The sequence below is a fragment of the Pristis pectinata genome, chromosome 15, assembly GCF_009764475.1.
Source record: "Pristis pectinata isolate sPriPec2 chromosome 15, sPriPec2.1.pri, whole genome shotgun sequence".
Taxonomy (NCBI): domain Eukaryota; kingdom Metazoa; phylum Chordata; class Chondrichthyes; order Rhinopristiformes; family Pristidae; genus Pristis; species Pristis pectinata.
Window position 1 is genome coordinate 25538160 of NC_067419.1, and position 16744 is coordinate 25554903.

General features: G+C 37.4%; 2 protein-coding genes across 14 annotated transcripts in view; one reads left to right on the forward strand and one right to left on the reverse strand.

The window, feature by feature from the left end:
- The window catches only part of lrrn3a (leucine rich repeat neuronal 3a), a 41343-nt gene extending 37090 nt beyond the window's left edge, over positions 1 to 4253 (forward strand). For all 4 annotated transcript variants that reach the window (XM_052030603.1, XM_052030602.1, XM_052030601.1 and 1 more), the window contains one exon: positions 1175 to 4253. In XM_052030603.1, the coding sequence (XP_051886563.1) occupies positions 1503 to 3632 (2130 nt within the window). In that variant the 5' untranslated portion in view covers positions 1175 to 1502 and the 3' untranslated portion in view covers positions 3633 to 4253. The remainder of the gene's footprint in view (positions 1 to 1174) is intronic.
- Positions 1 to 16744, reverse strand: part of LOC127578488 (dedicator of cytokinesis protein 4-like) — a 719988-nt gene that overhangs the window by 220244 nt on the left and 483000 nt on the right. The window lies entirely within an intron of this gene.

Here is a 16744-nt window from a genome sequence, read left to right on the forward strand (position 1 = left end):
GCTCAGGTTGTTATGAAAAACTTAAATGGGTTTACAGAGCCTCATGTACAGACTTTTAGGGAACAAATATGCAAATTGTAATGCTCACCTCAGATCTCAGAACCATTTTAAAACAATATCTGATGAGCTGATGTATCATCTTTAATATATTAATACCAAATGTTCTGTGGCACTGGTCAAGGCAAATTGTGTACTATATTATAAAGGGCCAGAACCAGACATAAAAGGGGATCACTTCTCCTCACCACTCCAGTTGTAAATGGAGTGGATCATCTGATGCATCTGATTTTCAGATAGGTTAAGAGGGTGAGATTGTCTGCTAGTTAAGAAAAAGCACCAAAAATGACCTGAGTTTCACATATGTTTGTTGCTAATTCCACTAACTTCCTTTATAACAGTACAGGGTGTTCATGTCTACAACCTCTGTAAAACAGTTGTCTGATTTGAAGTTCTGATAAAGAGTTTACCACTTAATTGTTAATGCCTTTTCTTTTTATAGATTGAAACACAAATGTGAATTTCCAATCTGTGTTCTATAAGGTGTTGTACACTTCAGAGCCAAGTCTCTATATTTCGTTAACAATTCTTGACAGCATAAACTCTGTCTGGTCAAATGTCAATAGTTCAAAGAAACAAAAATCCCTTGCCAAATGTTTGATATATAATTATGTACAGTATGGACAGCCTGCCTGTAACATGATACATCCTACACTTATTTAGGAAGAGTATCATTTTAGATGGATTGTCCCGTGTTATAGAACCATTGATTCATGATCCAGAATTCTGCTTAAACTGCAACCAATATGCATTCCAAAAACAGTAAAGGACCCCCTCACTATAACAAGTCCAGGTACAAAATATTGTGAAAGTTAGTACAAGCTACATTTTTCTATAACAAGTTAGCACATAATTTCAAACGATTGGAAGTATACTTAATAATGAAATCTGTGAATGTTTTGGAATACTAATTGAGATGCAGTTAATTAGGTACAATGATTTGCTCATCTAGATTTACTTTAGATTACCATTTTGCAACTTTATGTTCCAGTCATTTTTGGAAAACTTACAGTGTAAATATATATGCAGGCATTAACATAAATGAACTTTGTGTTTTTGTACACAAATAATCACATAACTATACTTTGTCTGATGAAAAAAATCTTTTTTTTTGTAGGTAATTCTGCTCATTATAGAGGACATTCAAGAAAACTGGACAGATAACAGGAAAATAAATGACATGCAATATCTCCCAAAAGTCTGCAGGGTTTTGTCCTAGTTCATCAATTACACTTCACAAAAGGTCGAACAGTCTTCACGTGCTCAGTGTGCATGGCATTTTTGGACAAGGTAATTGAAAGGACAGGGAACCTGCCGCTCACATGGAATATATGTGATTGCAAATGTGCAGTGCTTGGTAACAAATGATCTGGTGATTAAGCTTAACGGCAGTAATTACAGAATCTTTAAAAGATCTACTACTGTGCAGAGGGAAGCAATTCAAGATGAAGGATGTATCATTCAATGCTTATTTTTTTATATGGCTTGTAGTTACTGCAATAGTGCAAACTGTAGGGAGAAATATGGACTGCCCAAAGTTATGCATTTGTGAAATCAGACCATGGTTCACACCAAGATCCACTTATATGGAAGCTCCAACAACAGACTGCAATGATTTAAATCTAGCAGTACTGCCACAAATATTTCCAACTGAGACACAGGTTTTGTTGCTGCAGAGTAATAATATTTCAAAAATCGAGAACAAAATAGACTACTTGACCAACCTTACAGAGATAGATTTATCCCAAAACAATTTTTTAGCTATCCATGACATTAATCTAGGAAAGATGCTTCAGCTACTGTCTCTGCACTTAGAAGAAAATAAGCTCAATGAATTGCCTGACAACTGCTTGCTTGGACTCAACAGTCTGCAAGAACTTTATGTTAATCATAACCAGATTTCCAGCATTGCATCAGGAGCATTTACAGGTCTTGATAATCTTCTCAGACTCCATCTTAATTCTAACCAATTGACAATGATTAAAAGCAAGTGGTTTGAGGCTATCCCGAGCTTGGAGATTCTAACAATAGGAGAAAACCCTATTTCTCGAATTCAAGACATGAGCTTCAAACCTCTCAACAATCTGCGAAGTCTTGTCTTAGCTGGAATGGAACTCTCAGAATTGGGGGAGAATACCTTGATTGGCCTAAATAACTTGGAAAGCATTTCTTTTTATGACAACAGACTTATCAGTGTTCCCAATGCAGCTCTTCAGAAAGTTCCTAATCTCAAATTTTTGGATTTGAATAAAAATCCTATTCAGAGAATACAACGAGGGGATTTCAGAAATATGTTGCACTTGAAAGAGTTGGGCATTAACAACATGGCAGAATTGGTTTCTATTGACTGTCTTGCCCTTGATAATTTGCCTGAACTAACAAAAATTGAAGCTACGAACAACCCAAAGCTTTCATATATTCATCCAAATGCATTTTACAGAGCACCCCAACTGGAAACATTAATGCTCAACAGCAATGCACTAAGTGCCCTCTACAGGCGCACAGTGGAATCTCTGCCCAAATTGCAGGAAATCAGCATACATAGTAATCCAATCAGATGTGATTGTGTAATTCGCTGGATTAACATGAATAAAACACGTATTCGATTTATGGAGCCACAGTCTTTATTTTGTTTTGACCCACCAGAATTCAAAGGTCAGCACGTTCGAGAAATTCCTTTCAGAGAAATGACAGATATGTGCCTTCCATTAATAGCTGCGGAATGTTTTCCTTCTGAAATAAATTTGAACAGCGGAAGCTCAGCATCTCTACACTGTCGAGCTACAGGGCAGCCAGAGCCCGAAATCTACTGGATCACACCATCTGGTGATAAACTTCTTCCTAACACTGCAACTGCTAAATACAATGTACACCTTGAAGGAACACTGGCAATTTTTAACATAAGCAATAAGGAAGCAGGCTTGTATACTTGTGTTGCACATAATTTGGTTGGAGCAGATTTGAGAACGGTTATCATAACAGTGAATGGATCATTTCCACCATCTGTAAGTGAAATAATGAATATTGGAATAAAAGAAGTAGCGGCACATTCTATCGTGGTCACCTGGAAGGCAGTTTCGAATAGTCTGTCATCTAAAATTAAATGGTCTGCCAAAATAGATTTCAATAATCCCAAAATTACTTACACAGCCAGAGTTCCAACAGATATACGTACATATAACCTAACACGTCTGAATCCATCAACTGAGTACGAGGTATGTATTTATATAATTAACATTAATCAACAAACGGAAAAGAAATGCCTCAATGTCACTACAAAAGGATTAGTGTTGGCAGTAAAATCAAACAGGAAAAGTCCGACCTCAGCATTTATGGCTGCCCTTGCTGCCATCTTTGGTACCATTAGCATGACATGTCTCTACTTCTGTGTGACTTGGAAGATGAAGTACAACTTTGGGCACAGTCGTTTAGAAAAGTATGTACAGAATAAAGCAACATTTCCCTTGAACAAATTTTATCCTCCACTTGTAAATCTTTGGGACAAAGAAAAAACAAAGGATGGGCCACTGGAACTTAAAGCCACTGTAATAGATGTATCAGCAAACTGTTCATAAACTTTTTGTACAACAAAATGTAAAAACAAAAAGGCCAGTTGTAACTGGACTGCTTTTAAATGTTGGGTACAAAAGAACACAAAAAGCACAGATCCTGCTCACAGTACTAACGCATAGGGAGTAGGAGATACACGATCTCCAACACAGTGCATTTTTCATATGATGGACAGATGCACCAACACTAACAAGGTGGATTGGTGAGGGTCTAGCTCCTTAAAGAATGACAAGAAAAAAGAAACACTCACCAGCCAGTACGAGTTGTAACAACTTAACATTTACTCTGTTAATGTGAAACTGCTCACTTCAGTCAAAAAGATATGGTACAATGGCACACTGATGTTTGGTCAAGGCTAAAAGCATTTTTCCTGTATTTAACTATGTAATGTGTAACAGTAGTGGACTGTACTAGTGGTTTCTGAGCAATACCTCCTGTTCCATTTTACTCAATACTTTAGTTGGCAGCTGTTTAGAAGCTGGGCAGTTAAAAATAGAATGTCACATGTGGTGTTGCTGAATGGATGCAATCCGTTAGACTAGATCTCACAACCAGTAAAATAAATGTGAAATGGATTTTTTTGGAAACAAGATGAACATTTTTGAATAAACTCACAATTATGTCTGGTTGACTTTTAAAGTGTTATAAATATTATTTTTCTAATCTGAAGGTATGCTGTCACTAAGCTACAAAAACATTTAAAACAAACGTAAAAGAGCTAAAAATTGATTTTAGTTTCATCTAATTGGCACATCGCCCTGAAATAATAGTCGACTTGTGGCTTTTTCTATTATTATTCAGGTGAGACGAAGCATGTAATTTTTTTCATTAACTGAAGTTCAACCACATCTCAAACCCATTTCAATTTCATTCACCTCACTATACATAAGCTCAAACAGCAGAACAATTAAGCTTCTGTTAATCAACTCTTTATAAAAGCACAAGTATTTCCCACATTTCACTTTTAGGATCTGATATTCAATTTTTATGATAATTTTTCCAGTCAGGTCATCTTTTCAGAGAACTAGTGCATTTTTGGAGGCACAAGTTTTAAGCTCTCAAAGAATCTATATTTTAAAAATGTTAATGTGTTTTCCGCACACCCCTCCAAATATAAAATTCACAAAACTGATAAATCACAAAATTGACAAATCACCATTGTTCACAACGCGACATGAGAATTTATCAGGCAGACTTGCTCATACATCACTACAGATTTCAGCACCTTGGTCAAAGCTTTCAGAGTCAGGCGATTTGTCAAAGGTATGAGATTTAAAATACAACCTATCACAATGCAGGCACTGAACAGGTCAGCAGGAACTTGTTCGCATATCTTATATTTTCCCTTCTCTTTTTTACTTGTTTTTAATGGCAAGAGTTCAAAAGGTACAAAAGATAGGCTGCTAGATGTGTCATTTCTATGAATAAAATAAAAGGCACCAAAACTATTCTATTCCAATCAGAGCATTGATAAATATCACAAAAATTGTATTAATTCAATAAAAATGAAACAATGCTCATTCAACTTATTTGTATTTTAATTGCCTAGAGATACAATTTACTACCTTTTGCTGCAATGCTTTGCAACTCCTCAGTTCACAAACAAACAGCAAATGAAAGTAGCTAAAACTCACAATAATCAAATGTCATTTACAGCAACATAAAAATGTCGGCTTCTTATCCAGCTGATAGGCTTTCTCTATGTAAATATATGGTGCATTTGAAACTGTTTTGAGGACATCCATGTTTTCCTTCAGTTTCTCCTTCCCTAGTCTTAACTCCTTTCGGGGTGCAGTTCTATAGAAACCTGTGTGTATTTCAGTAACTTTCTCATATTCAAGAGGAAGATAACAAATTGCCTTATTAAACAAAAGAACTTGCAGAGAGGCAGGCAACATTTCAACTGTGTGCCTTCTCCCACACAGGCAAGCCAGTTCTGCCCATTTCCACACTGAAAAATTTGTTAAAACATACAGAATGTAGTTGGCCATATGCTACAATTTTCAAAAGTGTATATACTGATTATTAATAAGCTATATCTCTCTATTAATAACGAGGAGCAAAAGGTAAACATTCAAAGTAACTACAGCATCTATGTTTTCTTTAGCACAAAATCTTTGTTTACTTTAGCACAACCTCCTCCAGTTCCTTGGATCTACTAACTTATCACAAGACAACCCACCTAGTTCAGGTGCCAGTCTAGAAAACCTGCTCTGAACATTTCTCCTTAATCAAGGACAGTGTTCCAGCAGTGGCCTCACTAATCCCCTATTAACTGAATCATAATCTCTCTACTTGTGTATTCAATTCCCCTTCCAATAAGTGAAAACATTTTGTTAGCTTTCCTAATCACTTGCTGTATCTACATATTAGTGCTTTGTGAATCATGCACAGATGCCTCGGTACCTCAGAGCTCTACAACTCTCATTTTGATAATACGCTGCCAAAATGGACAATTTTACACTTTCCAACAATATACTCCATTTGCCAGAATCTTGCCCACTCATTTAACCTTACTATATCATTTTGCAGCTTCCATATGCCCTCTTCACAACTTACTTTCCCACCTACCTTTGAGTCAACAGGAGATTTAGCAACAATTCATTTGGTGCTTTCATCTAGGTCATTTATATAAATTGAGGGTCCAGCACTGATCCTCGAGGCATACGTCTTGTTACAACCAAAAAAAAGATGCATTTACAGCTGTTCTTCAATTCTTCTAGGCCAACCAAACTTTTATCCATTCCAATATGTTATCTCCGACATCACAAGCTTTTATTTTCTGCAATAACATGATCAAGTACCTTTTGGAAATCTTAGTACATTCATCGGTCCCTTTATCTGCAGCATTTACCAATTATTAATAAGCTAAAGATACGTGGCATTGCTATTACGTGCCTACCACCACACAGATCTCAGCATCTGAGTTGTCTGTGGAAATATTTGTAGCAGTTCACAGACACTATAAGTCGCATAATACAAGTCTTAATGCAAATCCCTTTGACAACTGTAGTATGCAACAGCACATATTAGAGTACCTCTCAAATAGACACAGAAAGTGGTATAAAGAATTGAAGACCAATAGAGATAACAGATAGAACAAAAAGTAAATGGAAATATGTAACATAAATAAAGATAGAAAGAGACAGCAAAAACCAAGGACAAAAACAAAAATGCAGAGGGTCAGACATAAATAGTAAGTAGGGCACAAGCAGAAAGTATCTTGTGCTTTATTTCTGACACAGCACAAAGCCTCAAGAAGCCAACTAGTTTATTATAAGAAAGGAGTATATTCAAAGCAGCAGCATATCTCATGTTAATAAACTGATATCACTTCAACTGCCTCAAACTCATACCAGTCAGCATATTAGCCCTCTTAATAGGTTGTCAAATATGGAACTATATTCTGCAAGAGCCAACATAAGAAAAAAAAAGGGATAAAAAGCAGGAAGGTATGGACAAAAAAAACTCTCAAATTAAATGGAAATTAATTTGGCTATCCCAGTTTAGTTACGTTAAAACAGAATTCTGCATATAAATTAGTAGCAGGCCACTCAGTCCCTCAAGCCTGCGCCACCGTTTAATAAGATCATTGCTGATTTAACTGCAATCTCAACTCTGCATTCTCGTCTACCTGTGGTAACCTTTCACTTCAGTATCTTCAATAATTTAGCTAAAAATATTTCAAATCTCTGCTTTCACTGTCCTTTGAGGAAGAGGGTGGCAGGGTGATATAGCCCAAGGTTAGATGTTCCGTGAAGTTTGCATATTCTCTCCATGTGGGTTTCTGTCAGGTGTTCTGGTTTCCTCCCACATTCTGAATATATTTTGGTGGGTTAAATAATTACTGCAAGTTATCTCTAGTGTAAATGAGTGACAAAAGAATCAAAAATGGGAGATAATTGGCATGCAAGAGAGAATAAGTTGTAGGCCTACAGGGAAGTAAGGAGGAGGAGAGGGGGACTGACAGGATTGCTCCGTTAGAGCTGGCGTGAGGTTGATCAACTAAATGGCATCTTTCTGTACCGTGATAAAGTAAGAGTTCCAAAGACTCATGACATTCTAAGCAAAAACTTTTATCTCATCTCCAACCCAAACTTTTAAACAATGACCCTTGGCTCTTGATTCTCCCACAATTGGAAGCATCCTCTCCACATCTACCCTGTCAAGGCCCCCTCAAGATCTTACAAGTCCCCTCTCTCTCTTCTAATCTCCAGTGGATACAACCCTTTCCTCATAGGACAATTTTATATCTGTGCCAATATGTTAACTTTTATTTTCCATACAAACCTTTGATATGATACTTTATGCATTCCAGAAATCAAAGTTGCTAATGTACATAATGACTGGTGTTTTGCAGATTTAGGGTCACTTGGAAGATATAAACCAAGATTACACAATACAATGCCAGTTTGATAATAATGTGAATTTTGGAAGACAATTTAATATCTCCATCATGAGCGACCCATGTTACAAATGAAACAAACATTTTGGAATCAATTTTTCTTCGAAGGTCTGCACCTCAGTTCCATTTCCATCACATGGCTCCACATCTCAATACCCTCACCCAACACTTCATCAATGCTCAAGTGCTTTACACACATTAGCATGCACATACAATAAGTTTGAACAGATTTCCCCAACATCGCCCCCACCCCACCAGTTCTCTCTACATAATCTCCATTGCTGCATCCACAGCTACAGTTTGTAGAACAGATCCCCAGTGCAGAATCGCTGATCTTTTTCTGCAATCTATTGCTCCCTCCTTAGTAATATCATTGTCAGAGAGACTTATGTGAACAAAGGTCCATTCCATTCTACTGGGAATATTACCCTGGAATAACTGTGAACAAACTGAGAAAATTGAAGCCATAAAATCCCACTTAATTATACATGGCAGGAAATAAAAGCAAACATACCAACTCTCTGTGGGGAATGGATTCCACACACACTGACAATCCCTAAGGAACAGGGCCCACAGACACATTAATTCTACCTACTGTACAAGGCTCATGCACTAGCTCTCACTGGGTACAGTTCCACAGACAGTAACTCTCACTGGGTGACAGATCTACAGATATTGACTGACTTTAGTATAGACCCAGAAGACACGATTCTCATGACTCAATATTTGCCTTTATTAGAATCCATTTGCCAAGACCTTATACAGTAATTTAGCCCATTAATTTTTCAGTGTAAATCTAATACAATCTAATAAAGTTAATAAAATTAGAGAACCCAACAACATAATGTACCCACGCATAGTGGACTGCAGACTTTGCCTTCTATATTGCAAAGAAATAACGATATCCATCTTGGAGAACATGATAATCTCCCTGATATGTCTGAAGCTGTGATATAATGAAACACATTATATCAAAGTTGCACTGTAGTTCTTTAGCTGTCGATCAACATATAAAGAAATAATTTGCCTGGTGCTTAACACATTGTTTGTGGGAGTAGAAAAACGTTTCTGCATTCCCTACATTGTGCCAAGGACTGCACTTCAAGTTATTAAATTGTTTGTAAAATGGTTTGAGACACATTGAAGCAATGAAAGATGCTATACCAATGCCAGACATTTCTCCCCCACTGCTGATAAATATTGCTGTTTACTTTAATTCATTAGTACTTGGCCATAAATGAGTTTTATTTAATGAAACAAATCAAACAATGTACACAAAAGTTAAGTTTTTAAAACATATGGCTCATTTGAACATGCATTTCCAAGTTTTTTTGCATTTACATCCTTAAGACTATGTGAGAAATTGTGCAATCACTGCAAACCGCGACTGATGTCATAGTGCTAAATTGAGGAACTGGAGGAAATGTCAAAAACCCTTTGATAACCAATGTGATTAATTCAATAATTGTTTCAAATTTGCCAGTTAACAAAAAATTTAGTCTTAAAGAACTATAGTCACAAGTCCTTACTGCACATCACCCAAGTCATATTGTTTTTGTTTTAACAATTATCTGCAGTAAAAAATGCACTTAATATTAGATATTTGATTTATGAAATAAGTAATTATTAGCAAAAGTGCAGGTTGTGAATTAAAAGGTTGAGGAATTATAACAGCTAACTTCCACCAGATCCATTATTTTTATCACGCAATATTGGGATGCCTTCCAACAAACAGCAAAACAAACTGACAGGACATCTTGGCTGACACTCAACCAAAAGTCAATGGTGAAGCTAGTGAAGCCACTGCCTCACAGTGCCAGAGAGCTGGTTTCAGTCCTGACCTCTGTCTGGATGGAGTTTGCACGTTCTCCCTATAACCTTGTGAGTTTCATCCCACATCCCAAAGACATTTGAGCTGATAGGTTAAATGGCACCATAAATTTCCCCTCGAGTAGGTGAGTGGTAGAATCTGGGAGGAGTCGATGAGAATGTGGGAAGAATAAAATGGGATTAATGTAGGATCAGTGCAAATGGGCAGTTGATGGGCAGCGCAGACTTGGTGGGCCAAAGGGCCTGTTTCCATACTGTATCTTTCTATGTCTTTATGTCTATGTCTCATAACCTACTGTAAAACTGCATCTTGAAAAAAGAAACCTCCTTCTTAATAAGAATATGATCTTTCTGGTTTAACGTGCAGTGTTCACGTTTCCTCAACCACACTGAAGACCATTTCCAATGACTTCAATGTTAGTGTAAACTTAGAAAAAGTCACTGCATTTACATCCAATCTTATCTATTCTAATTTGCATTATAACAACACCAATATATTTGTTATGTTAAACAGCATATTCATATTTTACATTCCCTTTTGCTCTTCAAGTTCATAAATACAGTGCCTAACTAAGAAGATAGGTTAACAATTTTGATGATGAAGTTTCACCAAGAATCCTGCAAAATGGATCTCAACAGCCAAGTCTGGCTTACAATTGCGACAGATCTCCCATTGCCCCAAAATATCTGGTCACTGTCTCTGGGTCACTCTCTTATTGCAGTGCAGAGCTGGGCACAGCCTTTCATTCACAGCCCAGCACAAAGACTGTCCTGAAGCAAGAAACCACTTACATTCTCAGACCAACTGATAGCTGCTTTGGGCCGATCTCCCAGGATGAAAAAAGCTGTCACTGTTATCAGAGCCTTTGAATGTTGTCAGCTTCTTTAGAGTCAGACAGCATGGAAACAGGCCCTTTGGCCCAATTCATCCAATATGACCACAGTGCCCACTGAGCTAGTCCTACTTGCTCACATTTGGCCCATGTCCCTCTAAACCCCTCCTATCCATGTAATTATCCAAATGTCTTTTAAATGTTGTTATTGTACTTGCCTCAACCACTTCCTCCGGCAGCACATTCCATATACGCACCACCCTCTGGTTGAGAGAGTTTCTCCTCAGGTCCCCTTTAAATCTTTCACTTCTCATGTTAAACCTATGCCCTCTAGTTTTTAGTTCCCCTTCCCTAGGAAAAAGATTATGTGCATTCACCCTATCTATACTCCTCATGATTTTATACACCTCTAAAAGGTCACCCCTCAATCTCATACGTTCCAAGGAATAAAGTCCAACCTGCCCATCCTCTCCCTATTACTCAGGACCTCAAGTCCTGGCAGCATCCTCATAAATCTTCTCTGCAGTCTTTCCAGTTTAATGATGCCTTTCCTATAACAGGGCTTTGAGAGTTGTTAAAAAATTATTGTTGAAGAATTAAAAATATTAATTCCTTTTCACGTAACATATTAAAACCATTCACACAATTTAAAAAGTAAAATTGAAATTAACTAATATAAACTGCACTAATGTTTTTCTGGCAACTGATGTCTATTATTCATGAATGGCAACCGCCAGTGCTGTGCAAGGTTTGACATGACACAGGTTGAGCAGGCAAATTTGATTGACTAAATTTAATTGGCTCATTTAGGGTCCACTGAAGAGGCACAGAGACAGCCCATACCAGCACTGAAAACCAGGATTCCTCAAGCGAACACTGTGAGTTCCAGCATTAGTGACAGCATGGAGTCCAGGTCACTGTCCTTTCCTCTTTTTAAAGGAGGAAAAAAAAACACCACCCAAGTTATATCTATTATATATTCTATTAAGAGCTTTCCTAAAGTTCAGTTTTGTGGCTCTGATATACAAATCTGCACTTCCAAACAACTCTCTAAAAACATACATACTTAATCTATGAAAACCAAAAGCTTTGCAAATCGCCTCATCTCCTAAGGAGAGTAAGAATGAGCAGTACCACAATAAAAATCAGGATAATAGTACTTGCTGCCCTATTTCCACTAATAAAGAGGTACGTATGACTTTGGTAGGGCTTTGAAACATATGGTTAATGTGCCTTCATGTAGTAGGCAGAAACTGCATTCTTCATATTCATATTGGGGAGAGTACATTGATGCCAATAAAGCACTAAGGGAATTCTGGTGGACAAGTGGGGAAATGAAGCAAAGGAAGGGAGATCATGTGCTATGCTTGGTATTGAGTAGTTGAACTAGCAACCTCTATAAGCTACTGAATTATTAACAAAGGTTTGTAAATCATTTTTGAATGATCATGACATGTATTAAAGACAAATTCCCCATAGCTTCTTAAGTTTTCTCAGGGCTGCCATATTTTTAGATCCCTCTCATAAGCTACTTGGTCCAAACAAGTGACAAGCTCACCAACAGAATGAACATGAGGGCTAACTGTGAAAATGGGTTGGATCTCAGACTGCTTCTATTAGCTGACAGGAACTTGTTCAGTCTACCATTCAGCACCCAACTAATGGAAATGTCACAGAAATCAAAAAAAAGTTTAGATCATTTTGTGTGTTCATTACATCGAGGGCTGTATTGCTTAGATAGTGCACAAATATATAGCTTGCAATATTTTTAAAACAGTCAGACTCTAATCCATAGTAGCATTCCAATATTGAATAATTTTAATAAAGATCCTAATTTCTGGCCGGTTGACAGACATGTATTATTGAGGTCTCCAGTCAATTCATAGATATTGTGCTATCCTGTATTTATTCTGCATGGTACAGTTGCATTATATTCTGCAATTTTCAAGCCATTGCATTTCTTTCCTTATAAACTTTTATGTAACATATTTAAAAACAGTTAAACATAATCTGCGTACTTTTAAGAAACAAATATTACAAATCCTGTTAGGTTTCAACAGTCATCTAATTTCACTTAATGTTACAGAATCTTAATAAGACACAACATTTTCCATTGTTTTTATTTCTGTTTATCCAAATGCCTAAAAACAGTAAGAGAATATGCAGACTTTTTTCATTGTAGCGTATACATACTTATTTTATCTAAGCTTTTATCATTTTCCTTCAGCCTCATTTTTAAGATCATGATTTCTTAATTAACTCTGATTTGTGGTTTCTGTACTTGTAATATAAACTTTTACCATCCCTCTTAAATTTCCATCTCTCCTCTTCTTGCTGTTACAAGTTCTGTTAGCAATCACTTTTTTGTCCCTCAGTTCCTGAACTAAGTACTATATTCAATTGTACAGTTTCCAGGAAGGTATAATCTGCACAGTCTGGGATATTATTCATGCAAGTCCTTTCTGGACCAAGTACTGAGATAGAAATATAGCCATTGTATTTTTCTTTAATTATTATTACAAATAATGTTTCAAAATCTAATCTCTGTAGTAACATGAAAAGTCTGATGTACAGATTAAACAGAGTAACACTCTTCATTCAGCTGGTGATTGCAAGTCATCAATTTCAACATTCATGCTAGATTGAAAGCTGCCCTCTATTTAAATTTTTTTCGAAAGGTAGCTCAGACACAACTATGAACAACATTAAAGTGACCTTCACGCTCAGTCATTTAAAAGTGCATTTCATTGAATTTTAAATTAATTTTTTTTAAGAAAGACCCATTTAGATCATTTTATGTGTTCATTACATTGAGGGGTGTATTGCTTAGATACTGATTCATTCACCACCATTGGAATCGAGTATCTGCATTAAGGATTTGCAGCTCATCACAGCAGAGGCCTGCTGAAGAGTGAACTCCCTTTTAGTCTACCCTAACAAGCATAACCATAAGCTCTTAAGAGATATCTAAATAGTATCACTTTAGGTATCTTGACTTCAAATACAAGCTATCCTCATGGCCGTTCTGAGTGAACTGCTAACAATACTGGAGGTCTGAATCTCCAAGGATGCAAGTTGTAATTGTCCATACTCATCAAATACAAGATTCTGACAGCAAGCAGGGATGTATTGGTCTGGGATAGATCTCAAAACATAAAATTATATGCTAACCATTCCTGATGAATGAAAATAAAGGAATAGTTAGCATTCTATTGTATTATCTGGTGGCCTATAACATACGAGATATAGGTCTGGATTCTGCAGTATGAATAACAACCAGATTAGTAATATTTACCATTAGATTGGATTGCAATTTACAATGGTCACACAAGCACAAGTCAATTTTGGAAACCTGCAATCTGAGTTGACCTCCATCAGAGGTTTTGCTATAAATGTATTTCTTTGAGATACTCATAGTTGAAGCATACGTCAACTCAAAGTTAGAGAAAGCTACTACTTATGTTTTCAAGTGTTAATTATTTTTAAATAATACGATTATTCTTAATTACAAACAAACTCTTGGCCACCAAACATTATAAAGTATACATCTTTATTTCTTCAGATTTTTCTTGGAGAGTTGAAATATTAAAAACCAAAACACTCATTTGTGTTTTTTTTTGGCTTGTTATTTTTCTCCTTCTAAATCACACTTCCTCTATTCAGCTTTCTGCATGATTTTAGCCACAGTTAATAAATTCTAACTTAATTAATTCTTAACTTAATTCAGATTCTGTTTCAGTAAGGATTCTTCATCTGATTTAAGAGAAAAAATGTTTCTTCCACCTCCCCCCCACCCCGCCCCCCAGTTCACTCTGGTCCCAGATTTCTAGTTGAGGGGATGCACCTAAATGGATTCCTGACCATTCCACATTCTGGCACAAAAGGCAAGTGAAGAAATGGCCAACAACATTTATCCACTACCCACAGCAGAATCTGAACTACAATACAAGGTCATTTTATGGGTGGTAATCATCTCTGTAATTGAGCAGAATGCTGAGCAAAGGAAATTGTTTGGAATGCTCCAATTGACTTTAATGTGTTTGGTAACTACACCACAGTGTTATATAGCTTTTCATTCATAAATCAGCATTTGTAATTCCTCTTGTATGTTACTGACTAGCATATATGAATCTTACTTTGATTGAGGGAGAAACAACAGAACAATGACCTACAAATTCTACCACATAGCACAACATTTATTTACTCTATGCAATACAATTTAATTAGAAAACTGATTACTAAATGCAACCTGGACTTATTATGTTGTGCATTCGCTTGTCTTATGCAATTTCCTTCTGGGTCTTCCTTGCATAAGACAAGTGAATGCACAGAAGGGTCTCAGAGAGGTGCAGAAGTGTACAATAGACATATGTTACTTCCCCAAAGGGCTACTAAGATGAAAGCTAGCCTTCACAAAAATTTTAGGGCCTGATTTGTTGAATCTTAGAGTAGGTCCCACCCCATGGAATCTGCAGCAGCCAGTCAGATGCAGGGAGGTGTCATTTATTGTAATATTCAAATTAAGCCACTCTGCTGTGCTGGTTCTTCCTTAAACCTCCAACTTGCTCATCCAAACCCATCCAACCCCTAGCAGTATATTGCAACACACCCCCACCACCAACAAACCAAGCTGCCTTGAGCTCCCAATGGGAAACATCTTCCTTCTAAATTATCCTGACCCACTCAACCTTCATCCACCCACCCCTGGCTTCTCTCCTATGTACAATACTCATTTTCATCTCTGCCATATGTGCAGCAAGCAAATGAAAGATCTGTGTACTGCAAGTGATGCCTTAGGCCTGATACACAGCTGCAGGGACTAAACATGGTTTGGTCAGCCCTGCACAGGACACTTAACGCTACTTTCCAATGCCAAAGGATTTCCTTGCCAGAGTGCCTTTATGTTCAATATAGCTTCAAAAAGATCATACTGAAGATGGAAGCTCAGCATGAACTCAAACACTAACTGATGGATATGGTCAACTGAAACTTGAACCAAGCAAGTTTGCAGCACTCAGGGATAGTTTTAATAATTGATTGGCATGCCTATATCACTGTGACAAGTAATTCTGACAACCTTGAAAGTTAATGCCCTGACGGTGCATTGGTTTAGTTACTGTCCTAACAGCCAGAATTCTAAACCATTGTTCCATAGGCATAAGACCAAACCCCTGGTGACAGGAGGGGAATTTAAATCCAAGCAATTAAGTAACTCTAGCATTGTTAAAAAGAAATATTCTCAGCAAGTATAAAACTACTTAATTGACACAATATAAACTGTTTCTCAGTGAGACCAAGCACAGACTAGGCGACTGCTTTGCTGAGCACCTGTGCTCTGTCCACTGTGACCATCTGGAGCTCCCAGTTACAAGTCATTTTAATTCTCCTTCCCATACCAAACTGTCTGTCCTCGGCCTTCTTCACTGCCAAACACAAACTAGAGAAAAGGCACCTGATATTTCACCTAGGTAGTCTACAACCCAATGGCATGAACTTTGAATTCTCCAATTTCAGGTAACCTGCTCCCCTTCCCTCTTCTTTTGATATACCTAGACCAGATCTCCCAGGTTCTTCTCACTGCCCCGCCTATTCCATCTGCCCATCACCCACACACTCCTCTCACTGGGTTCCCTCCTCGATTATTCTCACCTGCCTACACCACCTCCTTTATTTAGTTCCTCTTCACCTTCCTTTCTGATCAGATTCTAAAGTCTGCTGCCCTTTGTTCCCTCCACCTATCACCTCCCAACCTCTGTCGCTACCTCCATCCTTCCCTTCCCCATCTGCCAGTCAACCTTTCTTCACCTGGATCGACCTATTACTTACTATCTCGTGCCTGTCCCCACCAATCTATCCTCTACTCTTTGTCCAGATGAAGGGTCTTGACCTGAACTGTCAACTGTCCGTTTCCTTCTTTTGATGCTGCTTGGCCCACTGAGTTCCTCCAGCAGCTCGTTGTTGCTATCTGTTTCTCCAGACTGATTCCTGGGTTAGTGAGACTGTTGTCCAAAGAGAAATTGAATCAACTTATATTTCCTAGAGTTTGGAT